This window comes from Caenorhabditis briggsae (genome assembly GCF_000004555.2).
Source record: "Caenorhabditis briggsae complete genome, chrX, whole genome shotgun sequence".
NCBI lineage: Eukaryota > Metazoa > Nematoda > Chromadorea > Rhabditida > Rhabditidae > Caenorhabditis > Caenorhabditis briggsae.
In genome coordinates this window covers 19,725,729-19,753,511 of record NC_013491.2, presented here as the reverse complement: position 1 = coordinate 19,753,511, position 27,783 = coordinate 19,725,729, and the positions used below count along the sequence as shown (strand labels likewise).

Genomic DNA, 27,783 nt, shown 5'->3' with positions numbered 1-27,783 from the left:
TGTACAATCGCTAATTGGAAAATCCCAAGTGTAGCTCAAATGACGCAAATAATGAAAAAAGATTTTCCAGAGAAATGGGCGGAGCGTAAAATGGGCGGAGAGTGAAAATGTGCCCAGAAGTATCCGGAAATCTATTTAAAGATTTAAATGTTTCTAAATGCATCTGTTTTTAAATTACCCTTTGGCATAGTTTGTCCCAATTTTTGTTGTCCCAAGTTTTTGTTGTCTCAATCATCGAATAGTGCCAAAGTATCTTTTAAAATTTTTGAATTTCAGACAATGGAGTCCACTAACTCAGGCAATGGAGTTGTCAACGTTCTTCCTGCTCCCGCTCCTGTTTCCGATGCTGCTCCAATTGAACATCAAGATCACAGCCAAACTGATCAACAGCAGGCTGCTCCAGACGAGGTTCTTGCTACTGAGCAAGCTCCTCCAAAATCCTCTTTTGAGGATGTGAGTCTATCTTCAGCATTTTCCAGATGTTAGAATGTTTGTTTCAGTTTCACGAAGCAATGAATGAGCTCACTAAGAAATATGAAACATCGAAGGGAGACAGGGTAGGTCGGATTTTTTTGAATTTGACTTTTTACTCATCACATTTTCAGTTGAAACGATTCTCAATTTTCGCGTACCAAGGTACTGTCAAAGACGACCAAAATGAATATCGGGTCATAGAACAACATCCGATTTATTCGAAAGTATGTTTTTATTATACAATTGTTTTAAACGTGTACTTTCTTACAGGTCAGCACAATGGAAGACCGCATGATCTACAAACTGGCCCCTTTCCTCCCAAAGGTAACTCTCTTGCTTGTTGATTTGTTAATCATCAATTTCTTTCAAGCAGCGTCCTATCAAATTCGCCCTTGTCCACAGCAGAGAGGTTGCTCCAGAGAAGGATTCGGACACTCACTTTGATGTGAACGTATCTGGTCTTAGAGAAGTAAGACCTCAATCAGAAGAGACACAAAACGTGGTAAGTTTTGAGTTCATGACTACGGTAATATTATGATTCAGCTCAGAAAAATCCTTGAAGACTATCTGAGCAATCCTGCAAACACACCAAAAATCCCCTTGGTGAGACTTTTTTTCATTTCGCTTTTTTCTATCTTCAAATTTGTTTTTCCAGGTCATGAAGACGTACGAGAATAATTCAGTTGGAGTAATGAGGAGCTCCCATCGACTGTACTTCTGTGTTGGCCAGCCCCCAGCGAAACCGAAACCGGAGCCCACGCAACAGCCAAATCCACAACCTCGACCACCTGGGCTGAATTCCAACGAGAGTCAACAAAGGAAAAGCTGCTGTTCCATAAACTAATTTTTTTCTGTCATTCGTTCGTTTTATATTCCAAATTGAATGCTACGTGTTTGCAACAGTTGAATAAAAATTTCACAGAACGCTGAATTTTAAAATCTCGGTGTGTTTATTCCTTCCATCCTCGTCGTCGATTCCATCATTATCAAAGCACTTCCCAAATTTTGCTAATTCACCGCTTCTAAAGGTGGGCTCATTATGTCCCGTTAATTGTAATATTTTCAGCATAAATATTCATTATGAACTACAACATTGAATAGTTAAGGTAAACATCGTCATAGAATGCTCTCTAAGTTTTGAGTCGGTTTATCTCGGTCCGTGTCAGAAATATCGAAAAGGTGTCAACTGATGAAACGTTTGTGATATTATGGAGAATATTTTGTAAGTTTACAACTTTTCAAAATCTTTCTCAGGAACCAAGATAAATTACCTCGAAGTTGACAGTTAATAGGGATCCCTTGCACTACTTACTCTTGTACTACTCTCTTGCACTACTTATAAAAAAAGTAATACCTTCCTATTGTAACAAGTTCGAAACTTCCGCAAATTGAACATGAGATCAATGTGTTTCTTCTAATCATTAATTTAAGAGCAAAGTTCCGATTGATGACACATTTGGTGAAGGTTTTTGCGACAACTGATAAAACATGCATAGAATTTCGAAACGTCTTATCAAAAGTCTGGACTACATTCAAGAACTACCAAACATCTTCACTATCTTTTGTGAATAGATTGACTCACTGAAGTTTCAACTGAAACCTCATCACTAATATATCGAAAAAGAAAAAATGTAGTCTGATTTCTTGTTATCATTTGAAGATCAAAAAATTCCTCTGTGTATATAAACCAGAAGAAGAACATACTTTCAGTGCAACTATGCTCTTGAATTTATTCCTAGTAATTTCCTTGGTTATATGTCCTCATACAGTATTGGCTAGTATTCGAGAAAATATTCTGGCACCAAAACCATTACATGACTTAAGCCCACAGTGTTTGAATGACACCGAGATTTGGTTTCAGTCTCTGCAGAATTTTGCGAATGTCTCTCTGGATTGTATCACTCAAAGAAAATGTACCACTGAAGAATTGAGAATACTGGAAGACAATTTATATGCTATAGAACGTAAGTTTGAAGAGTTTGTGCTAATATAAAGATTTCTTAGTTATCGTTGGGTGTTTTGGACCCTAACTCAACTGCTACTGTCGTCTTTTGAGCGAAATAAGTAGGATTGCCGTTTTTAAGGCGAACATGGTCGCCTTTTGAGCGAAGTCAGAGCGCCGCCACATTTTGAGCAAGCTTCGGCGCCTTTTGGGCAAAAAACATTTTAGGCGAACCCAAGCCGAAGGTAGAACCTGTTAGGCGAACCCAAACAAAGCCAGCCAGCTTTTGCTCTTGCTTTTGCCATCATTTGAGTTGCTGTTTGGGCATCTTCTGGGAAAATCGCTATCGGAATCTGGCCAACCAGCGCCCAAAATATGACATTTGCAGCCGAGAAGTCTAAGTACACATAGAAATGGATGAAAGAAAAACTGACACGTCTATACTTAAGGACCGATGTTATCTTTAAAAACCAAAATAACAAACAAAACGGATTTATTTTTCAGAGCTGGACGCATTCGGACAAATACCTGTACCAGGAATGTTGGAAATTACAACATTGTACGACGGATCTTATCAAGAATGCCAGCGGATCAGTGGTGTTAAATATGAGACAAATTACTGCTATTTGGTGATCAAACCAGGAAAAAATGTATCTTGTGCTGCTGGAAACTCTTCTTCTCCTATTGACTCTTTACCATTGAGGCTTGCAGTCTGCCTACCGTATTCATGTGACCACCAGGATATGATCAACATTTTCAATCAAGCGTCTTTGTATCCATTCACTGCTTGTGCAGCATATTGTGTGAAATTTGATGTTGAAAAAGACGCGCCTTTCTGGGGATTTTCGTTAGTTACACTTTTGTAAATCTATTATTGATTGTTGATATTCAGATCGTTCTTTTTGGTGATGGTTTTTATTGCGGTAGCGGCTACCGTGTTCGACTACTTTCGAGATTCTCTATTTGGATATAAAAATGACAAAGAGAAAAATATATTGTTCAAAATTCTCCTGGCATTTTCTTTCTGGACAAACGCAGAATTGATTCTATCAGTGAAAGAACAAAAACCAGGATTCATCAAGTCATTGGACTGCATTCGTTTGTTCTCAATGACATGGGTCGTCACGGGACACTCCTATCTGTACATTATTCTGTCTAATACGCTCTCACCAATCATCAATTTTCCAAAGCATTTCTGGAACCATCTAATTCTGAATGCTTTTTTATCAGTAGACACTTTCTTCGTGCTTTCTGGAATCGTAGTTGCGTATCTGTTTTTCAAAACCAAGCCGAGCAGAAAAATTATAACGAATCCAGTAACTTGGGTGATGTTCTATGTTCATCGTTATCTGAGGTTGACACCTCCTGTGATGTTGTTTATTGGTTTCTTCACAGTTTATGCGCCATATCTTCAAGGAACGTTTTCGGCATCCGCGTTCAGTGAGTTTTTTCAACATAATTTCAAAGTGAAATTTTCATTTAGACGAATTTCTACAGAAATGTTATTAACTTCAAAATGAATGCTCTATTTTTGTTTAGTCGGCCTGTAAAATTTTAGACTTACGGCCTGTAAAATTTTAGACTTAGAGACTACAATATTTTTTAGAAATCTGAAGTTGGGTATTTTTGATTAAGAGTTGGCGAAGTTAATGTTTTTGACCGATAGCTATAGAAATCATTAGAACAGTTCACGGATTTCGGAATTACTCTTTCTGTTGTGAGCCAGTAACTTCTAAGATACCAGGCGCCGCAACCTCACTAAAACCGTTTAAAACTTCCAGATGATCTTGTCGCTGAATCAAATGCATGCAAGGAAAGTTGGTGGCAAAATCTTCTCTACATCAACAACTTTGGTGATACCTCGAACAATAACAACAACACCTGCTACGGACCCACCTGGTATCTTGCAGCTGACACCCAATTATACATTGCATCTCCCATCTTTCTCATTGCTCTCTATTTTTCATTTGCTGCCGGAACCGCTTTACTTGTTTCTGGATGTATTGGGAGTATAATTGCTACCTATGTCCTTTTCAATGTGTATGATATGGCATCTGATAGTTATGGTAATGGAGATGCCACTCATTTCTTTGGTGTGATATACTCAAAGCCATGGATTAGATGTCCACCGTATCTCGTTGGAATCTTCACTGGATATCTTCTGGCTCATTATGGAAATCGAAAAATTCGGTTGAACTGGGCACTGGCGTTAGGTGGATGGGCAGTGGCGTTTGCGATAGCTGGATTTTGTATTTTTGGAAATTATGACTACGACAAAGGATCTCACTGGAGTGTTTTCGCAAGGGCCTCTTTCTACAACTTCCATCGTCTTGGTTGGGCAGTCTTCCTTTCTTGGGTGATATCTGCGAATCATATGGGATGGGGTGGTCCTATCAATAATTTTATGTCTCATCCGATATGGCAACCGTTTGGAAGATTATCCTATTGTGCATATATTGTGCACTGGATGGTTTTGTTTTATTACCATAATATCAGTGGCACCCTTCATTTCTATTCTACTTGGGAAGTGGTAAGTTTTTGTACATACTTTTTTTGGAAAGTTCAGAAACTTGCATTTCCCGAAATATAATTCTTTGTGATTAACAGCTGTTTTGTGCAAATTCGTTCAAATATAATATTGCGCTTGAATCCAAAAAGTGACAAAATTTTATTAATAGTACCGAATTCAGAGCCAGCCTCGAATTCAGAGCCTCAAGTATTGTTTCTCATCTTGATTCATTCACACAATAACATTGTCAACTACAAATTTGAAGCTCTATCATTGTTTAGTAGATCTGAAAAAGTTCAGTTTCATTGACCAGTACTATACTATGTAGGCATTTACTATACTATGTAGGCATTTGAAGTTAGCTATTTTCTTGAAAAATACTTTTACAAGCTTTCGGCTGATACTGTATGTGGGGGAATCCAAAATATAATAATAATAATAATCATTGACAATAACGCATAACCTATTACGATTGCGTAGACTATGCCAAAGGAACCATAAAGGGATCATTTTTGGATAATCTCATAATTACAGTGTTGCGTTGCCGATTGCGCATGAGTAATATCAATATCATAGCGACAGAAACCGAGAACTGCAAAAATATGTGTAGTTTGGAGGTTTAGGTATCATAAAAGGAAGAGAAACAAAGTCGTTGTGGACAAAAACCTTTTAAATTGATGTTCTCAAAACATTTCTTCATTGCAGTTCACCCATGTTACTCTGCCAGCTACGTTCATGGCATACGTTTTTGCCTTCTTCTGGAGTTGTCTATTTGAAATTTCAACACTCAAGTCAGCTTTGCCGCTTGTTTTATTTTATTTTATGTTGCGAATTTCCAGGTTGGAAAAAATGCTTTTCGAAGTGATTTTCAAATCTGACCGACCATCTCAAAAGCTTGGTGGATCCGTGGAAAATGGAAAGCTTCCTAATGCAGTGGCTGAAACATGGAGTTCAGTTGAAACAACACCGAAAACTAATTGAGTTGTGTCATAATCTGTTGATCTCTTGAAATTATTGATTTACCGTTCACTATTTTTGTTTTATACAACATTTCATTGAACAATAAAACGATTTCTCTATTGAAAAACCGGCCAGAAAATAATCGAAGTTGCAAAAGCTTCGCTTCAAACCCTTGTCTTTTTTTTATTGAAGGAACTGTGAAAACAGGAAACTTCGACAATCAGCTAAATTATAATTTTGTATTTCCTTCTAGAAAAAACTGTTTTTTTTTCACTTCCGGAATTTCTCGATTTTTGGTAAATTCACGACTTTTTACAAAACCAAATTTAATTTTTCACTTTAAAGACGAATATGTCTAAAGTTCGCACCTGCAAATGTATTAGAAAAAAACAAAAAAAAAGAGCCAGAGTTCACCTGAAGAGAGCGCCTCCATGACAGTAAGAGTTCGAAATCGAACTGTCAAAAGAAAGCTCCCTTCAGTCTTCCTCAGCTATTAATTTAAACTTACATGGAATAGAAATAATAGACTTCAGGGCTGGAAGATTTGAAAAACAATCAATTGTTAACTAGTATGTTTGCAAGAGCGGTCTCGTTGTGATTGATTATGCCGTTATCAGTTTCGAAATTCAAAATTGGTTGGCGCTACAATATAAGGCGCGTGACATAGTAATTTTGACAGTAAGTCGTATGCAAAAATAAAGTATTGTTTTTTGTTGAGGAAAATACAACAATTTTGAAATTTCATGTATACGTCACTTTACTAGTACTACAGTGCCGAAAGTAAATGAGCCGAGCAATAGATTTTTTCACAGTCAGTTGAACTCGATTGGGCAAAAAAAACATCATCGAGACCAGTGGAAAGTGAGAAACCACACACCGGCATACTTGTGAATACACACGGGCGGTCAGAGGGGGCACAACTGCCGATGGCTGAGTAGAACTGTGTATGCGAATAGGTGTATGCCTTGTCGGTTTGCGCTGTCAGCCCAAAAAAAAGATGGGTCAGTCACCGCCCACCTCTATCGCTCTCTCTCTCTCTTTTCCTCTCTCGCCCGATCAACGTCGACAGCACGCTCGCTCTTCTGGTTGCGACGTTTTTATCGTTCATTGTTCTTTCTCTCTCTGTTTTCTTCTTCTTCCTCTTCTCTCACGCCTTCTCCTTCTTCCACGTCTTATTCTTCTTCCAATTTTTTTTCCTTCTTCTCAGTTGGAAAGAACGCAAAAACCGGTTTGGCAATTGAATTCTCCTCAAAAGAAGAAGAAGAAAAAGACGCGGCGAAGTTTCTCGATAATTTGAAAAGAGAGAAGTAAGAAGAAACGGCACAGAAGAGGTGGAAGGTTGAAGAGGAGAGGGAAGACTTGAAAATCGTGAGACGTGATGGCTGGGAGTGATGTAATGGCGGTTGGGCGGCGGCTGCGGCTGCGGCAAAAGGTTTGAAAAATCACTTCGCATTTGGGCGCGAAAAAAAAACAACTGATTGGAATTGAAATTGGTTTTTCGGAGCGTTGTAAAATTTAATTAAAACTGGGAGGAAAACTGGGCATGTGTTAGTACCTGTCACCTGGAAAGGAAGAAATGGAAAATGGAGGGAAAATTGTTTGGGATTACGACTAGCAAGTCAAGTGATTCGAAACGATTAAACGGGGATTAGAAGAAAAATCCGAAAAATCCTAGGAAATATTTGCGGTTTGCCAAGATCTTGGGATTCCATAAAATTCGGAACCTATTTAAACCGATTCTGACTTTTAATAACTCTCGGATAAGATAAGATTTGTGAATGACTTGATTTCAGTAAGTCATGCAAATAGCTACAATACCGGTCGATAAGATATACAAAAACGTAATTTTCAGTTGATTATGACCATTCTCAGAGAGTCTAGAGCTCGGCTGTCACGTGTCGAATCACTTCGAAATTTTCTGAGGGTGTAAAATCAACCTAGATCAAAAACTTTGCGTTCACAGAATTTTTCGAAAATTCTTACTTTTTTAGCTATTGATCGATTCCTGAAACCCACCTGTTTTTTTCCAATTTTCAGTACAAAAATGTAGCTGCTGAAGATAAACGCCGGTTCCTGTGGCCAAAGGTCCCACAACGACAACTACAGTAACCAAAAATATTTTTTTGGATTTACTATCTCAATTTGGGTTAATTCTAATTTTCCGATAATTCTAATTTTTCAATTTTCTAAAGGGAAAAATAACAGAAAACTTGACTAAGAGCGGTAGAAAGCAATAACCTAAAAATGGAAAATTTTTCAAAAATCGGTTACGGTAGTTGTTTTTGTGGGATCTTCGCCTACTAAAATGGGCCAAAAAATCTCTTGGACTTCTCATCCTTTCAAAATTTCTGACTCACGTATCAGTTCCTCAAATCTAAAACTAGAAAAAGCGTTCTGCAAAATTTGGAGCAAAAAAACATTTTTCAATCAGGCCATCCATTCAATATAAACATTTCTCCTCCCTCTTTCTATTCTGCTCATTGTTCCCAAAATCAAAAAAAAAGTTGAGAATCTAGAAGTTTCCTTGTTTGCAATAGTTATCACACTTCTTACAAGGTGCTTTGCGATGCATTTTTGAAGACGATTGTGGGCACTGATAAGATTGTAAATGATCGACTCGACGAATCGCTATCTGCACGTCAATCCGAAAAGTGCAAGATCATAAACGAGAATGAAGAGATGAAAAAACGACGAGCGACACAACTTTTCAAAAGATTACTCGATGGGAAAAAAGAGCGAATTGGCTGCGATTAGTTTTTAGGCCAACACATCATTGAATGATTTTGACAGGATTGGGTGTTTGGTTAGGACGAAAAAAGAGAGGGAAGAGTGTGAAAATATTCAAATTGTATGTAAAATCGAAATTTCGCATTCCGAATTTAGATGGATTTCACATTTTGGAGCACAAAAAGCAGACCAAAAATTTTTATACAAAGAAAAACTGCAAAAAGTCTATACAATCGCGCAATATCCGTTTTGTTGGTGTCTAATTACAAGTGGTCGTTGATGTTCATGGGAGGAATCTGAAGTTAATGAAAAGAGAGTTTCTTTTTTTGCAGTTTGGAGGTTCATGAAGTGTCTTTTTTATATTGAAGTTGTTTTTTTTCATATTGAAGAAGTTGCATTTCCAGTGACTACGTACTCAACCTCGTCATTTTTCATACTTGCAACCGGGCCTTCGCGGGATCTGCCATAGTTTCTTTTAGAATGAATATTGTTAAACCAACTAAATTAGGTTGGATTGAACTGGACGAGAACTTTAAAATATCATTTTGAAAACTGTGTCTTGTTTACGAACAAAGTTATAAACAAAAAACGGAAACCCGGCCCGGCCCGGGCCTTCGCGACAAAGCCGGCCACTTTACGACTTCTAACTTTGTTCATAGACAAGACACAGTTCTCCAAATAGTATCATTTTGAAAAATATTTATTCAAAAAAAAACTCCAAGGCAAGTGAAGGGCCCGGCGAAGGCCCGGTTACAAGTATGTCATTTTTTAAGTCAAGAATTAAAAGAAGAATTCGACCCAAAAATGTTCCTATGTGCTAGGAAAATAACTCCATTCACACAGAAACAACACAAAATCATATATTTGAAACAAACCTAGAAAAATCTTCGAAAAGCAAAAAATGTAAAATTCTGTGTATTGCTGGAAACTTCTAGAACGTTTTCAATTTTTCGAATACCTGCCAAAACTAAAAACTCTCCGTTTCATTTTTGAAACTTTTCTAGCTGTGATCTAAAATTTTCAGTTTTGGCGGGAATTCAAAAAAAATCCATTTTGCGAGATTCTGCTAGTTTTTTTTCTTCACATTTCCTTTGTTTCAGAACTCATCTTATCCTCACGAATTGTTTTAAGCACCCCTTCTCTCCATTCGTTATTCCGAATTCCATTTAGTTATTACCTAATGGAGGACAAGACCTTCATTTTACGAGATAATAGTTTTTTGGGATCCGCCTCGGTACCCATTTTATGGTTCTTTTACTTTTATGAGCTCAAGTCTTGGTACGTTGGACGAAGGTTTTTTTTTCATTATTTCATTCCATTCTATTTGATGGTCCGAAGAAATTTTTAGATTGGCTTTGAAAGCTCCTCCCTGGAAAACGAAAAGTTTTCCTTTTTCAAAAATCAGTTTTTATATTTCAACAATTCAGTGGAGTTTGAAGTTTCGGCGGAAGACGACAATGATACCGTATTTTCTGTAATGAAAGCACATCAAATCATCATGTTTGAGCTCAATCATCTCGCTTTCTGTAGAAGATTAAAAAAAAATGTCAGCTGATAAAATCTTGGAGAAATTGTGATAAACAATCTATCTATTGACAAATTTTTGATATCTTCATAGGAAGCGAGATAATTGAGTTTGAAATTGAAAGTTCGGGCTGGCTCCTATCATAGAAATACGGTAATATTGAATTCAGAACTATTCATCAAAGTTTCGAATTCTAAGAAAAATCTGGGTTTTATTTTAAAAGATTTCACTTTTTTGACATTGATTTGAAAAACGATTTTGATCTCTAAAAAGTGAATAAACAGTGTTCATTATTATGGTTTGGACCTGTCAAATCCATAAATTTTAAGAACATCAGTTTTGGTCTGACATGTGTTCTCTCTGAAAAAACGGAACAACATTCAACGAGTAAAAGAGACACCCCTTCAATCGTTGGTTGTAAGAAAGATATTTGCTTCTGATAGTTTAAAAATTAGAATGTTCACGATACTTTGTTCCCAATTTTTGGAAAATCTCTATCCATCCACCTGGACACATTTCCAGAGTTATTTCTTCCTAAAATCTATTCACAGATTTTCTCACAATTGCACATATTCCGCTGATTAACGTCATTGTCACCTAAATCTGCACTTTCTATGATGTAGGCAACTACAAACACCGATATTCACGTTTTGAATTGTACGTCACTTTCCTGAATGTCCCTTTGAACTAGTTCTATTTTAAAATTTTATTTAGACCGTTTGACATCATTTCCATCACAAATTTTGTACCAAATTTAATATGACACTGAATATTGAAACTGAATTTGTCATTTGACTTGTACTAATTTTGATATGAAGTACTACACATGTGAAGTAATAAATCATTCAGATTTATGTCAATTTCAATATTTCTGAAGTTTTCGAAAATAACAGTTTTGCACGAAATCGTCATGTGGTTTGAGTCGTATTCAAACAAGATAGTTCGAATGTTTTGAAACTTGAAAAATGCTCATTAATGTGAAAAAAGTTTTACGGGCTCCCTACCTTTTGATTTTGAGCCAATCTAGGTATCTCGGTTTCTGTCAAAGATATAAGAAAATAGTCAACTGATAAATTGTTTATCATAATTTCACAAACATTTTATCAATTTACACATTTTTGACATCTTGCATAGCAGCCATTCAAAATTGGTTCAAATTTAAGAATTTGGTGGACCTTCGATTTCAGGGATTACGGTATTACACCTGATATTGAAAGTTCACCTATTCAAATCACATTTAACCATTTTTTGAGCTCATTGTTTTTGTATTCAAGCTCACATTTTTCTGTTGACACTTTTTCTGATCAACGCTTAAAACTATTGCTTATTATTCATTTTTCGAAAATAAGAAGTCATGATACATGGCATGATTGCTGACTCTTGACCTTTGTGAATCACTCAGTTTCTCAAACTTGTTTAGGGATAATGACACACTGCAGAAGTAAAACATCAACTTCAGGAAACATACATATCTATGAAATTTGTTCAAATCGAGCGAATAACTGATTAAATTGAAATTTGTGACTCAGTGTTGATTGTGCGTGAATAGTTTGAATTATGTAATTTTGTATTCAAACTACATAGGCCGTTAACCATATTCCCAGTTTACTGACCGGTCACATTTTCAGATCCGTTTCCCAGCTCCCACGCTTGCAAGATATAACATTTATCAACTCTTTTGTTTTCTGAAACTCAATTTTCAGTGACAAATATCCCACATAAGAATTTTTTTCAAAAAATTCCTTCTCCCTTCCTCTCCCAGGACCTTTTGATGTCACTTTCATCACTCCTCTCACACCACATCCGACTTGACACTACATTTTTCAAATCTGTCGCTCGGATGTCGTTATTTCAAGTTTGAAATAATATAAAAATAGTAAATCACTCAGATTTATGTGCATTTCTCTCTTGTCTGTCCAGAAAATGTGACCTGACAAATTGTATGTATATGTGAAGAGGACTCTTTTTTTTTCAATGAAAACTACTTGAGTTTAAAAAATTTCACTGGTGGGACACTTGAGTCACTACCGGAAATTAATTGTGCACTCTGAGAAGAAGTGGTGCACTTTTCAATTTTTAGTCAGATTTTTTGGAAAGCGCTGACTTTTTTTTTCAAAATCATTTTCAAATCAGAAGAAAAAAGATTTCAAGAATTCTTAGGAAATTTGACATTCTTATATCATACAAATTACTCATTTTCATTAGAAATATGGTATCTTGGGAATCCAAAATCTTTTGAATCGAATAACAAACCTAAAAATCATGATTGCACTTTAGCTGTAATGTGATGACCAACCATCTAAAGTACACCAGATTCTGTTTATAATTCGGATGGAGCCAACCAAAGTCATTCCGTGCTTTCTTGACTTCTCTTTTCTTCTTCTCCCATCCGTTAGTCTCCTCTCTTCTCTTTTTTTGTTCTTCCCAAATTTGCCGTCGACACTTCTTAATTTATGTAGCACTCATTCTTATTACATCCCTGCCGTGAGAAAAAGTCCAATCATGCGACATCATGTGTATTCTCTGGAAATCCTATTAATGGATATCCGTTTTTTCTCCGATTTCCCTAATGCGAGAAATAGAGTAAAAATATGCTGTTTTAAGTTTAGACTCTTCAATGTTCCTTCTGGATCAAAAATATAATTTCATAGCAAATTCCAAATTTCAAATTCCAATTGAATGCGAAAAGTTCAGCTTCAATTAATCAAGCTTCTCTTCTTCCTCCTTCTTTCCTGAATTTTCCATTTTTGACTCGTCACTTTGTCTTCCCTCCTCGCCTGCTCCATTTTTCCATCATAAATTCAAAAACCAAGACAAAGAAGTGGGTATGACGTGCAAAGCCCTCAAAATAATCAAAAATAAACTTTTCATCATTCCAATTTGTCTCTTCCCATACTTACATTAATAGATTGATTCCGAAATGTCTTCCTACTAATGTTCCAGTCGGAAAAATCAAGAAAAGAGAGTTTAACGACAGAGAGTTTAACTTTGACTTTTTGTTCTTTCTTTTGTCTCCATTTGCAATTCGAGGATGCAGGAAGTTTAAAGTGTGTTTTAGACTTTTCTTTCACTTCTCTATTTAAGGAACTCTTGGAAAAGTCCATTCTGTGCCAGCAAAGAAGAATGTAGGCTATTGTTTTTCCTTTTTTTTCCAAATTCAAATAGAACTAAAGGTTCATCGGCTTTTGAGTTTCTTCAAAATTTTTGAGTTTCTTCAGAATTTCTGATTGTATTTTTGTTTATTTTTTTTGAATGGTTTCACTTAAACCTATATATTTTGAACTATATTTTTAATGTTAACAATTTATTTTCGATGTCGTATTTTTGTGTTTCCAGTTTTGATATTTAAGGAAAACATGAATCATAAAATTACAATCTAGTTTAATCCGTATTTTGAGTGGGAATTTCTAAAATGTACAGTGCACGCAAAAATTATATCATAAAATAGTCATTTCAGTTCAAAACAGGCAACTTTGGGGGTCTGAAAGAGAGATTATAAATCAAATAAAGAACTTTATTTTTGTAGTTGCCCACTTTTTTGCACATTCCTTGCTGGAAAAATACCTGATGTCAAACAGAAAACGACCCAAAATGATTGTACAAAAAATTTGCTAACTATAAGAATAGAGTTTTTATTTCATTACTGATCCATAAAATAACATTTCATTCAAGACATCAGAACTGAATTTGTTACAGACGCTGACTTTTTTGTGAAACTCCTTTTTCAAATCCAAAATAAAAAGGTTTAAAAATGCTTAATAATTTAATAATAATCTTATATCATACAAATTACTCATTTTCGTTACAAATACGAATATCTTAAAAGTCCAAAATCTCTCGAATAGAATAACAACCCTAAAAATCAAGATTGCACTTTGAATGTAAAGCGATGACCAATCTTTTCAAAGTGCACTAGATTCTGTTCACAATTCGTTGGTTGGAGCCAACTAACAAGGGAACCTCAACACCTCACAAACCCAGATTTTAATGAAATTTTCAGGATAGGTTGAAAATCGCCAATCTAGACATCTCTGAAAATTTTAGAATCCGCCCGCCAGTTTCATCCAAGTAATTATCAGTACCAAAAACCAAGAAGTACCAGCACCAAAAATCATATTCAGTACCAAAAATCGCCTCTTCAGTGCAAAAGCAGCGTTTTCAAAGACGATTTTCTCATGTCCTAGGACGTTTCAAAGCATGCAATTTGTTGTTTTATACTCAAATTTTAATAAAACTTGATTTTTCAAACTTTTTCTCACAACAAAAACATTTGAAATGCTGAATTTTTCCACGATTTTCCAGATTTCTTTGTAAATTGGAAAAAAATTTTGAGAAAAAAGTTTGAAATATCAAATTTCATTAAAGTTTGAATATAACACAACAAACTTCATGCATTGAAACGTCTTGAAAAAACTTGAAAAAATCGTCTTTGAAAACGCAGCTTTTGCACTGAAAAAGCGATTTTTGGTACTGAAACTGATAATTACTTGGATGAAACTGGCGGGCGGATTCTAAAATTTTCAGAGATGTCTAGATAGGCGATTTTCAACCTAAGCTGAAAATTTCATAAAAATCTGGGTTTGTGAGGTGTTGAGGCTCCCTTGTTAGTTGACTCCAACCAACGAATTGTGAACAAAATCTTGTGAACTTTGAAATGATTGGTCATCACATTACATTCAAAGTGCAATCTTGATTTTTAGGGTTGTTATTCTATTCGAGAAATTTTGGATTCCCAAGATACCGCATTTCTAACAAAAATGAGTAATTTGTATGACATAAGAACCTGAAATTAATAAGGATTTTGAAACCAATCATTTTTGGGGTTTTCTGTTTGACATCAGGTATCTTTCAAACAACTGAATGTGCAAAAAAGTGGGCAACTACAAAAATGCAGTTCTTCATTTGATTTATAATTTTTAAATTTTTCAGAACAAACAAACATGTTATAAATACTTTTTCAGGCACCCAAAGTTGTCTGTTTTGAACTGAAATGACTATTTTATGATAGAATTTTGGCGAGCATTGTACATTTAAAAAATTTCCACTCAAAATGCAGATTAAACTATTCCGTCATTTTGTACTCATAAACCGTCATTTCGTACTTATCCACTCCGTAACAGGCACGGAAACGTCATTATGCTTGAAATAAAATTTATAACGACAACGAATACCCTGATGACCCCAAATGTAAAAAAAACCTGATTGACGACACTTTGTTTTCGAAATGATCGCTATTTTTAGAGAAGAATCGAAAGAAGAAAATTTTGATTTTCTTAGATAATTTCAATTTGCCATACCCTCACAGCTGAATGTACAGTGCTGGCCGGAATTCTAAATTAAAATGAAAATTTATTTAAGAAATGGCCAACTTTAGGTGTCTGGAAAAGTACTTATTGTTTGTCCGCCTGGTCTGTAACTTTCTAGGACCATAAATGAAATATAGAGCAATAATTGTATAGTTGAAAACTTTTTTATACAGGCATTTGCTGAAGAGATAACCTGTGTGAAACAGAAAATGCATCAAATTTATACGAAAAAGTTGTGAACTAGAAAAATAGAGCCTCACACTTGCGCCCAATATTTCTGAAATTTTCAGAACAAACGGATAAGTGATAAATTCTTTTGTAGACCCTCCAAACTGATCAATTTTCACTGGATTCTGCAATTCGACTTTTTTTTTGTCCAGTAGCGTATTTTCTTTTAAAAACGTGAAACATAGATTTTCATTCATTTTGAAACTAATGGTTTGTACCGAAGCAGCTTTCAAAATTTTATTACAGTAGTTCCAAAAGCCGACTTTCCAAATCCCAGCATTTTTCAAATTTCTTAAAAGCTGGCCTGTTTTTCATTTTTTTTTCCTCTTCGGAAAAAGAAAAGAATACATCATCAATCAATATTCTTCTTTTCCTGTTTTCTCTTCTAAAATTGTGATTGGGCCGCAAAAACCTGTCATGTCAAAAAAAAGAAGGGTTTGACACCTCACCGAAAAACTCAATTACAATATTTCCCTATTTTCAATCATTTTCGTGCTCACCGAGGGTGTTCTCCACTTTGTCATCATCCATCTAAAAAAATCTCGAACCTCCCAAGGATGCTTGACAGTTGGAATACATTAATTACGTGCTTTTCTCTTTTTCTCTTTTTCTCTAGCTTCGTTTTCGGTACCTCTTGGCTCCGCCCATTTTTTAGTTTTTTTGAAGTGGCATCCTTCTCTTCTCATTTTCATTCGACTGGACATCATGTGTTTTAGCTTCCGAAGAATTAAGAAAAAGATGTTGACTCTCGTCGACTGTGTTCGTCCAAATTCTTCGGACGTAGAGGAGCAGCCGATCCAAACCGTCAGTGCATCGCTCTCTTCAAGTTCAACAGAATTCAAACCTTCACGACATGTCCCAGATACTATTCGCCCCAGTCACAGTCGCCGCGCGAGAATCGAGTTCCCGGGTGAGCCGATGTACCGGTGCTTCTCTTGCAAAAAGGATATTCCTGTTGTTGATTGGCGTCACTACTCGAGATGCAAAGAAAGAAAGGAGGGCGGGTTGACATGTGAACAGCTTCTGAAAGAGAACCTCTTAATTTCAGCGGGTCCTTGCAAGTTCTGTCGTCAAGGACGAACGGACAGGCCAAGTGAGCAAGATGTGAACAACTGCAACGGAGGCTTCGAATATTCGGTTCGCGAGGTTAGTGAAAAGAAATTTAGAACATCAGGGAAGCAGTGGGGAAAATGAATAGGTTATCACGTTGAAGTTAAGCCTCATTAGTCACTCAACAATCTTATTTTTAGTTGTGAACTCTTCATGTTGTGAACTTCAGATCAGCTGATATATTTTCATAAAAACCAAATTTAGCCCACCAACATTTATAGCCTATAAAGAAACAGATATACATTTAATGGTTTCCTAAGCCACTTTGACATGATGGCCTAACTAGTTCAACTTGAGTCTTGTTTGCCACCGAATTTTCTGGCCTAGAAGAGACCTGATATTTACCTGGTTGGTTTTCTAGACCATTTTAACATGACAGTCTAATTTTCGTAAGTCGAGTTTCCTAGGCCACCACTTCGAAATATCCTAGAAAAAACACCTAGGGAATGACAGGTCGTTTCTAGGACACTTTATTATGGCGGCCTAGAAAATTCAACCTGCAAAAATTAGGTCATCTTTTTAAAACGTCAAATTTCATAGAATATGACCTAATGTTTTCTAGATAATTACTTAATTTCTTAGTGGCCCCAAACTTTCATTGATCAAGATATTACGGACACTTTAATTGAGACAAAAATCAGAAAAATGCAAATTGCCTAATTTTTCTAGGAAGACGCCTCAATTTTCGATTTTCAACTCTGCAAGACACAACTGGAATTGTTTTTCAAAAACATCAAAGAGGAAGTTCTGGCCGATTTCAAACGGTCAATGGTCGATGGCAGTGGATTCCCGTTCATCTGCTTCGGATGCACAATGGATACTAAATCCAAATGTTACTCATGTACGGCTAATCTTCCGGGACCGACATTCTTGGTATATTGTAAAAAAAAATCAACACAAATCGAAATATTGATTTTTGCAGAATAAGATGAACAATTTCATCGACAACGCAATTCTTCCAACGTATATGCTTTATACGGAGTCGTACAAAGACGCAGAAGATGCTATCGTAGAGAAGGAGTATGAGGAAAAGTGGAAGATCGCCAACCCAACCCTGGAGTACAAAAAAGAGAAAGCTCGATTTGCTCTGATGAGAAACGCAGCTTGGTGTAAAGCGGATATTGCTCGTTCACGTGAGACATTTGTGAAGCTTTTGAAGGAGTTTCGGGACAAGTACAACATGGAAACACTCAAAGAGATCTCATCGATCAGAAACAATCACGCCTTCAACACTCAACGTGCCATCATTGGACCACCGGGAAGAATGATTGCATCTGCTTAAATCGTTTTTGTATTCTCCCTCCATTCGCACTTGTTTTTCAAATACTCCCAACCCTTCTTCCTTTATAACCGTCTCTCTATCATACACCCTCCTCCCATGAAATAGAATGGTTATCAAACAACTTTGAGCTCATATATCTCATTTCTTTAAAAAGATATCAAAACGTGGTCAGTTGAAAGAATTTTCATCATACTATCAAAAATACTATGTTACTTAAGACACTTTTGATATCTAATATAGAAATTGAGATAACTGAGCTCAAAGTGCAAGACAGCATTCTATTTGAGTGTTTGAGGTAATCGTCTCTCTATCTAACACCTAACCCTGTTCACTCGCTAGTTTGCTTCCCGGTCTCACATTCTCGAAATTCATTGTTTCACCCATTTCACTATTTTTCTTTTGTCACATTTTGGCAGAGACACCATTTAAAACATCCCTTCAAATATAGCTCATTCTGAATAACGATCTCACACTTTATAATTAGTTTGCGCTTTTTTTGAAGCTGATCACAATATTAATGTATTTCACCCCGTCTTATAAAACTTCTCTCGCCCACTTCACCTTTCTTGGATATGCCCCTTTCATTTAATGCCCGTCCCGCTTTTAAGCTTCTTCAATTAAATAATCAATAAACTTTTTTAAAAACATAGAGTATCGCTTCTTGGTTGCTACTCGGTCCCTCCCCCGTTGACGTTATATTTTTATGGATAGTTTTGATACTACTTTGGCTACAAACGAAGTATCTAATCGATGGTTTCAACCAAGAACTAAAATTTGAAGTAATCATGTGGACGTATTAGAGACGTCTTGAGGCAAATCCAAACATCCAAAAAGCCAGAATGCACGTTGACCACAAAGTAGCCTCTACTTTTTTTTTACAAAAAATGAAATATATTTACTGACTTTTGTTTTCGAAATTTTGCGAATACCAGAAATATTCCCAAATGTATTTTCCTACATATAAAAGCTCAAAACAATTTGATCATCACATGGTTTTCTGTGTGACATGTCAGAGGTTTTCTACAATATTTGTTTTTGTTTATATGTTCATTTTCCACACAAAAAAATGTGGAAATTTGATGACTCACCAAAATCACCAGAATCTCCACCGACTCGTGTGAATCACTAAAGTTTTAGTCATTCTCGCGGTTTACCCTGTTCATATCTTGCTCAGTTGTCTTCATTTAACTATACTATAAACACACCAATAGAATTCCTCTCCCGACTTGTCTACTTTGAGCTCATGTATCTCATTTTCTGTGAAATGTAACAAAAGAAGTAAACAGGCAAATTGTGTATTATGACTTAAAAAACATTTTGTCAGTTGACTACTTTTTGGTATCTCTTACAGAAACTGAGATAAATCGGCACAGCTTTTAAAGAAATGGGATCATTCTATAAGTGTTTACGGTATCTCTGCTCATTCTCTTTACATGTTGAATTTTCGCATCCTCGACTTTAGATTTTTTTAAAATGTACTTTTCTCTGACCTCTCACAAACAACGTTCTTGTCTATTTGCGTTGCCTCCAATATGACGTGGTATTTTTCCTCTAACTCTATACGTTCACCCACACTTTGCTTCAAAATAAGCAACACCTCGTGGTTGCTAGACATCACCATAGGCAATCTGAACCTCAGCTCCCTATAGAACGAGGCTCTCTAGTTCTGCCCAAAACAAACGATTGCCAGAGAGCCACATTTTATTGTTTCCTCTTTTCGTTTCGCACTACACTAACAAGGGAACGACAACACCTCGTCAGTTTGAATTTTGATGAAAATTTCAGAATATGTCAAGGATATCCTATCTAGACATCCCTGAAAATTTTAGAACACGCTCGCCAGTTTCAGCAGAGTTATATCAGTCCTAAGTTTTAGTACTGAAATCCGTTGATTTGCATGCTTTATCGCACATTTCATCCCCGAAATCCCTTTAAAGGGAGTTTGAAGAGGGCATGACATTTAAGCGCCTTTCGAAAATAGTAAATGTCGACAGCGTGGTGTCGGGGATGTGGTGGGCGCCAGTAGTCACAAGTCTGTGGGTTCGGACCCTCTAGTGTTTTTTTTCTTTCTTTTTGTTTTCTTATTGTGCGACATTTCAGGATCCCTCTGACATATGTTTCAAAATGTTATCAATTCAAGAGATTAGAACCAAAATTTAGAAAAAAAAATTTCAAAAAAATTCCAAAAAAATGTTCTGGAACCTCCTAGGAGCGGAGAAAATCACCTTTGAAAATCGCTATTTTTGCACTGAAAACGCGATTTTTGGTACTGAAACTGATATAACTCGGCTGAAAGTGGCGAGAGTGTTCTAAAATTTTCAGGGATGTCTAGATAGGCTATCCTTGACATATACTGTAAATTTCATCAAAATCCAAACTAACGAGGTGTTGTGGTTTCCTTGTAAAATGATACAGAGACCCCGATAGTAGACATATTGTTGTTACCATATAACGCATCTTCTACCTTTCCCCCCACAGAACAAATCAAACGATTGTTACAATAAAAGGAGAGTTGCGTTTTATATGACAAGGTCAGCCATCTCGCAAGAACGAAAAACGGAACTGCAAAAATCATAAAAACGAAACAAATATAAGTTTACAGTTTCCAAGAGGAAACCATTGTTAGATCCCTCAGAAAACTTCTTGAAATTCCAGAGTAGCATCCATGGCTTCCATTTAATCTTTCTAATCTCCATCTCATTCTAACTTCAATTACAAAAATAGCTGTGAAAAAAAGAAGCCAAAAACCCACAAAGTTTTTTTTTTATCTCTCTCTCTTCAATCCCAGAATCTAATATTTTTCCTTCAACGTCTGAATCTCTGAGGTGTTTTTGAGAGTGATTTTATGCGGCCTTTTTTCCCAGACCTTTTTTTCTTTTACATCTTCTCCTTCTCCCGACTTGACTCTATCTTGGCCCCCTCCACCTCTTCGCCACGTCTCTTTCTCTCCCCTTCTCTCTGCTCAGTTGATGTTTTCTCTGCCACTCGGTCAATCCAGCGAAATAGTCTGTGATTTGCGGAGACCAGCAGAGCATTCAAAAGCAATAGAGAAGAGAGAATCGATAGAACGAGACGCGGCCATCGTTAGTTCTCATACCGCTCGACGTGTCTTCATTTTCATTTTTTTTTTGAAATTTTCAGTGTGTGAATTGCGGCCCCTTGGAATTGTTGTCGACGTGGTATCCATGATCGGGAGAATTATTTGGGGTTGGATTATGGCCGTTGTGGATTTTTTCCAGGTGTCAATTTTAAAAGTTTTACGTTATTCAGTTTTGGTTTTTTTAACTAGGTTGAAAAACGCAGAAAATTCTGACGATTTCTGATTCAAAACCTCAGAAATTTGAAAAAAATAGCGTTAATCGTCCCTCGAAAAAGGAGCCATGCGGCTCTTACTTTTTGGTCCGCCTCATTAATTATTATGTTAATTTATCACCGATTCATTCATTCTCTCAAAATTCTCTTCCGATTTTGCAGCCAAAAAGCACCTAACGTTAGATCACTTTTGCTGTTCATTTTCTGAAGCTTTCTTTCTAGCGAAACATCTAGAAAAAAAACTATTTTTTGCTGTTAAAAACTCTTAGGAGAAATCATGCGGCGATATTGCTAAAGGGGAGGAGCCATTGATGCAGGAAATTCTTTATATAAACCTTGATTTTTAAAACAAAGAATTCACCAACATTATACTATCATTATTTCCATATACGCTTTCAATCGTTGTTCAATCGTTGATTTAAATTCTTTATTGAAATTATCATGTTTTCAGCCGAACAGAAACAACAACGCACCTGATCCGCCACTCATCGAAGACCAGGACCAGGAGGACCAGCGGGAGGTAGTGGACCACAGCGCAATGGAGCCGGAGAACGTGATGAGAGTTGTGAGAAATCATGACCATCGTCATGAACAGCTAGAAGCAGCTCGTGAGCAACACGAAGCAGCAGCTCGTAGACTAGGCCAAGCTATTGTAGACAACGGCGGTGAAGAGGCTAGCATGCGTCAACGCGAAGCAGCTCGTGCAATGCGTCAGGCCATTGTGGTCAACGACGATGAAGACGGCAGAATTCGTCGTCAACAGAGACAAATTCCGCCTCGGCGTCGTGCCAGAGGTAGAGTTCTCAGATCCGCTAAGTGACGGGAAACGAAATAGTTGGTTTTTCAGACGAAGCAGAGGCCAGAATGCGTCTACGCGAAGCAGCTCGTGCAATGCGCCAGGCTATTGTGGCCAACGACGATGCAGACGACAGAATTCGTCGTCAACAGATACCAATTCCCCCTCGGCGTCGTGTGCCAGGTACAGCTCTCAGCTCCGCTGAGTGACGGGAAACAAAATCTTTGGTTTTTCAGACAGAAGAGAGATGCCGATTCAACAAGCTATCCATCGAGCTCAGTACGCAATTGAAGCTCAGCAAGAGCAGCAAAGTGAGTGGGAAGAGAAACACGCAGAATCTCAGGGTCTTGTCGAATTCGAACCTGTAACCCGGTCCCGATAGCTAATTTTTTTATATCTTGAGAAAAAACTTTCTCTTTCTACCTCAAAGAAGAATTCCTTAGATTTTTAGTTTTTACATAAATATAGAAACTTTGAAAAATTTCAAAAAACTTTGGAATTTTAGAAATTTCAGAATTTGACCCGGGCCGACAGGGCCGGGCTAAGCCCGGAAAAAGAACGAGATCACCTAATCATTTTTTCAGAAAAGACTGAGTGCTCATTCTGCAACACTCTCATCCTGAACACTGAGTTCGTCGAGCACCTCACCCCATGCGCAACGGAACATGGAATTGTTGGAACTCAGGTTTTCATTAGTGACGTTAACTCATGTCTTTAAACAAATCTTGTTCCAGAAGAACCTCCCCTTGTACAATTTTCTGTCAAATTCGTGGACGTTGGACCAGGAATTTTATAAAATGAGGCAAGGGCTAGAGATCGAGTATCTCGAAGCTTGTCGAGACCCCTCCAAAATTTCCGATATGCACTGTATTAAATGTCCCACGTGGCGGGATCACAACGCGGGAGGGTGCATGAGCAACCTGCAAAAAGCCGCGTTCTTAGTAAGTTTTGAATTTGTGAACCCCCTTTGAACTATTGCATAATTTCAGCATCATACCGACCGAATTCTGAATCTGTACATGGCACATTATGAGATTTCTCTGGAGCTGAAGAAGGATCGAGGAGTTGAAGAGATCAATGCGAAGCACATTGCAGACTTTGGCTCCGTTGAAGAGTACCTGAACAGTAATCCAGTGAACTTGGTAAGCTTCATCAGTCAACAGAAAGGCAAAATTCAATCTTTCTTTTTCAGGAATCTGAACATAGCCGCGAGGGAGTCCGCCATGAAACGCTTGAGAAACAGAATGTCGAGCGCGACAAGTTCATCCAAGAAGAAATGGATAAAAATCGTGCTGCCTACGCTCGAATGAAGGAGATGGTCATTAGATACGCTCTTCGGAAATGCTCAGAAATGGTAGTTTATCTCGGGCAGAACAAAGATCGGTCCGACATCGGACAGGTTTTGGCCTACAGAAAATGTCTCCGTGACGAGGGATACGAGGCGGCGAGTCGCTTGGAGCGAGCTGAGCAAGGTGAAGTGGATGATTGGTTTGGTGGGTGGCGCGGTGAGAGAAATGAGGATGTGCGCAACGCAGGTCCTGATCCCGAGGACTACCCATGGATGGAAAACGACGAATTTGTCAATGCAAATGAGGAATTGAGGCGTGGCCAAGTGTTGTTGGACATGTGGAACAATGCAAACGTTGTCGAAGATGACGATCCAATCATTGAGGAAGATGACGATGCGGTCATGGCAGAGGCCCCACTCAACCAAGATCAACCCATCTAAATGAAATGCATTCCGATTCCGTGACAAAGCCGGTCCCTCAAAAATCTCTGGACGTAAATATCTTCCCTTGTACTGTCTTACTGTCGTTTATCTCGAATCTTTCTGTCAAATTGCTTTTCCTTCTCCTCCCATTCTTCCATTCATTCAATTTTTGAAAACTTCACGAGTCCCATTTGTTTCGTAATTATTTGGCTAATATATCTGCATGATGTGCATGCAATGCTTGAATCTCTTTCTTCTTGATTGAAAATTTTCAAATCATGTGTTTTCCTGTCTTTCTTTCTCTCTTTCTCTCTTTCCAAATTGTCTATCCTGAAATTAATAATGTATTCTCCCTCCGATTCACATACGTCAACGCATTTGCAATGTCATTGGTATTTCTAAAGCTACGAACTTCACAGTTCAAAATAAATTCATTCCCGGTACTTGTTGTTGGATATGTTGATCCAGTATTTTTACTGCTCAAATATTTCTCTCCCAATTTTGTTTTTCAGACGAGATTTTAGGCGATTTTCAGACGATTTGAGCGGAGCAGAACAAAATCAATGAAAATGACCGCAATTCGACGTGATGGTGTTTGCGGACTGCTAAATTATGGAAAAATAGAAGATGTGTGGTCCCTGAAAAAAATAGACAATGCATGCGATAGATGGGATAAAATTGGAAAAGGGAAAAGTGAGATTAATCAGACAGCAAGTGACTTTTTATAAAGGTGCGATTTATTTCCGTAAAATTGTATGAAAAATATCAACGAAGAATAAACCGAAACAATGAAAATTCGACTCTTTCCGGGGGAAAAACGGTGATAATAAGGTGAGAAAGCCGGTCTCATCTTTGAACTGCTGGCCCCAACGATTTACCGATGCCCGATCACTGTCCCAACGTTCCGACAACGGTCCCAAATTCACAATTTCCTGAAGGAAACGTCTGTCAGCCTGAGGAGCACTGAAAAAAGGATTGAAAACTGATTTGACGTACGCGAGTATTTAATAGAAGGTCTTCGATCTCCACGAAATCCGTCTTCGATCTCCACGAAATGAAGATGAAACTGCTAGTATGAATTTCAGCCAGGATTCGCTTATGGCACCCAGAGGGATTGACAGCTGAATTGTCCATTATCGGGATGTGCCAGCGAGAAAGATAAAAACAATATAACTAAAGGTCGTTGTTGGAACGTTGGGACCGTCGATCCGATAATGTGACCGATCGTCCCATCTTGGGACCATTCTTTCCGGAAATTGCTGAAAATTTCACATTGAACAGAATAATGTTCAAGCCATCTTCAATTTTCGAAAATTTTCAACAAAATCGGTAGTATTCTGAAAAATAGGCTTTTTTCAGAGAATGAAACAACTCGCGAAACAAATGAAGGAGAACTGATAATAAGCTGAGATATTGTCGGGCAAGGTAAGCTTCGATTTTTCGTAACATGTTATTAAACGTGAACAAGCGTTGCGGAGTACAGAGCTGATTGGAGGTCAATGACTGCCAGAACCGAGTAAAACTCGTCCCTTCTCTGATTCTAACCGCTGTAGCAAGCCGCTATTTGGTTATCTATTTTCAGGTGCTGAATGGTCGTCAGGACATCCATTTTTCGATAAAGGCAAAAACAAGATCAGAACCAGGTATTGAAGATTTTGAAACGGTACCATTGTCCTCTTGCTGCCCCTCACATCGACGAGCTGTGAGAGTAAATTATTCCATTCGCCGTGGTCATCGTATTGGGATCCAATCTTTGAAATTGCATTTTTAGAATACGTTTCTGTCAAATCCTTTTCATTTTTCCCGAAACAGAATGATTTTCTGAATAAAGACATCTCATTGTTTGATATGTCCCTCCAGCATGTACACTGCTCGAATATTTCTCTCTCAATCATTATTTTTAGATACGATGGGCGAAAAAAAAAAAAACAAATCAATGAAAATGACCGCAATTTGTCGTGATGGTGTTTGCGGACTGCGATTAAAAGGTTCAGTTACGTTTTAGGAAAATAAAGATGGTCGAAGAAAATAGCGTCAAACTGAAGAAAAAAAACTTGAGGTGAATCAAAAAACAATCGAATCTAAATAAAGGTGCGTTTTTTCATTCCGAAACTTTTGAATTGAAAAAAAACTGTGAAAAAAAAACAAAAAAGTGACTCTTCTCTTGAAAAAACAGTCCTATCATTAGATCGCCAGTCTCTACAAGTTCCCAATGCTCCGATCACGGTCCCAACTTCACATTTCGTTTTGAATCACACCCGGTTTACTCCAAAACCAGCTCCGATTCGGTTTTTCGGTTTGAGAAAATAACCTGAACCGAATTTGTCGAATGAGAATTCAGATCTGGCGCAGCTCTCAACACTGTAAAAGAAAGCAAGAAAAAGAAAAATCCAACCAAGGACTGTTATCGGAACGTTGGGTCCGGCCATGGCGATGGGATCGGCTGAACCCAAAATTTCTGAAAAGTGCATTTCCAAGTGGATTATTATGAATTTTCAGATATTTTTCGCAAAACCTTTAGTATTCTTAAAACTTATTGTTCTTTCCAGAGAATGGAGTAGCTCGGGAAACAGTGCGAATGAAAGAGAGCTGATGATAAGCTGAGGTTTCGCCGGACCAGGGTAGATACAATTTTTGGTAATTTACTTCACAACTTGGGAAAGGATTGCCGATAAAAGAGCTGATGAGAAGCTGATGACCTCGAAATTTTTTTTAAATATGCCCCTCGAGGAATTGAACTTGTGTGGGCGAGGATTGAGGGTGCGGCGCCGCTACCGACTGAGCCACGCGGGCAAAGAGAAAGCGCCCGCCCGAGTGCATACATAAGGGTGAGGACGACAGCTGTTCGCAGAAGGACATTTAGCGTTGTACACCGTTACGGTAAAATGCATACCTTAACTCCAAAAAACCTCGGAAAAATCTCCTTTCCCCCCCCCCCCCCCCCACCTTTAAACACTATTTTATGATCTGTTTTCAGGTGCTGAAAGGCAATCAGGCCGTCCAATTCTCCAGGAAGACAGAAAACAGAATCGGATTCAAAGATTGGAAATTCTGAAACAGGACAATCGTCCTATTGCTATATCCATACATCGTCAATTTGTGGAAGTAGATTTTTCATTCGCCGTCTTTGTCGTATCAAGATTCAATCTTTAAATTGCCATTCTTTTTAAAAATTCCTCTGTCATAGATTGTCCATTTTCCCCTAATATGAATTTTTAATTAATTTTTGAAATGAAACTGTTTCTCGAGGAATACAACCATATTTAGTCAGTTTTTCTGATGTTATCTGCTTTTCTTTCACATGTTTTCGTTTTCACTTTATCGGTTATTCAATCAGAAAGTTTGCGAAATTTCAAAAGTTAGGTTTTTTTTCGAAGAAAGTCACAAGTTTTCTCCAATTGAAAAAAAAACGGTTTTCCGTGTGTGCTGTATGATTCTTGCTGTTTTAGTGTCCGATCAACTTGCGATCGCCCGTAATAGAGAAAAAAATGGAGATAAAAATAAAGAAGTAAAAGACGCAATTCGAACGTCCGTGTATGCGTCTTGTGCATACACGCGCCGAGCAAAACCAGCGGAAAATTCATATCTAGTTTTGAGAAAATAAATTGTTGTAATTAGAATTGCAGATTGCTAAAAAGGAGACAATTAGGCAATATGAATCATCTGTTGTCCGAAGCAAATGTTGGAGTTCCTTTAGAATCTTAATACAAAAGGAACACTGGATTCTGTGAGACGCCAAAATATAATATTGAACATTGACAATTCACATAAATTAATTGTTTAAAACACAGAAACCATACCAGGCCAGGGATTTTTTTTGTTGGAAAACATATTAGGTCAAAAATGCCACCGGATTGATCCTGTTGGATGTGCATTTCATTGGTTTCACAATTTAAAGTTG

At 37.3% G+C, this 27,783-nt stretch overlaps 4 protein-coding genes across 4 annotated transcripts; all 4 read left to right on the top strand.

Moving 5' to 3' along the window:
* Window positions 1-279: 279 nt before the first annotated feature.
* CBG28091 lies at window positions 280-1,318 on the top strand (the record flags this gene model as incomplete). The annotated part of the gene is made up of 7 exons (XM_045240622.1): window positions 280-453; window positions 501-557; window positions 606-698; window positions 745-798; window positions 845-976; window positions 1,018-1,077; window positions 1,130-1,318. 7 exons carry the CDS (start codon window positions 280-282, stop codon window positions 1,316-1,318), a joined length of 759 nt encoding a protein of 252 aa, XP_045098677.1.
* An 873-nt stretch (window positions 1,319-2,191) lies between these two features.
* Window positions 2,192-5,906, top strand: CBG07345 (the record flags this gene model as incomplete). The annotated part of the gene is made up of 5 exons (XM_045240621.1): window positions 2,192-2,438; window positions 2,921-3,263; window positions 3,309-3,856; window positions 4,198-4,946; window positions 5,631-5,906. 5 exons carry the CDS (start codon window positions 2,192-2,194, stop codon window positions 5,904-5,906), a joined length of 2,163 nt encoding a protein of 720 aa, XP_045093553.1.
* Window positions 5,907-16,409: 10,503 nt separating this feature from the next.
* Window positions 16,410-18,063, top strand: CBG28090 (the record flags this gene model as incomplete). The annotated part of the gene is made up of 4 exons (XM_045240620.1): window positions 16,410-16,671; window positions 16,720-16,817; window positions 17,451-17,654; window positions 17,704-18,063. The coding sequence occupies 4 exons, from the start codon at window positions 16,410-16,412 to the stop codon at window positions 18,061-18,063; spliced, it is 924 nt and encodes a 307-aa protein (XP_045098676.1).
* A 2,969-nt stretch (window positions 18,064-21,032) lies between these two features.
* CBG07347 lies at window positions 21,033-23,900 on the top strand (the record flags this gene model as incomplete). Its single annotated transcript, XM_002645644.1, has 8 exons — window positions 21,033-21,146; window positions 21,827-22,169; window positions 22,223-22,354; window positions 22,408-22,482; window positions 22,756-22,856; window positions 22,906-23,112; window positions 23,161-23,313; window positions 23,364-23,900. The coding sequence occupies 8 exons, from the start codon at window positions 21,033-21,035 to the stop codon at window positions 23,898-23,900; spliced, it is 1,662 nt and encodes a 553-aa protein (XP_002645690.1).
* Between the last annotated feature and the right edge of the window lie 3,883 nt (window positions 23,901-27,783).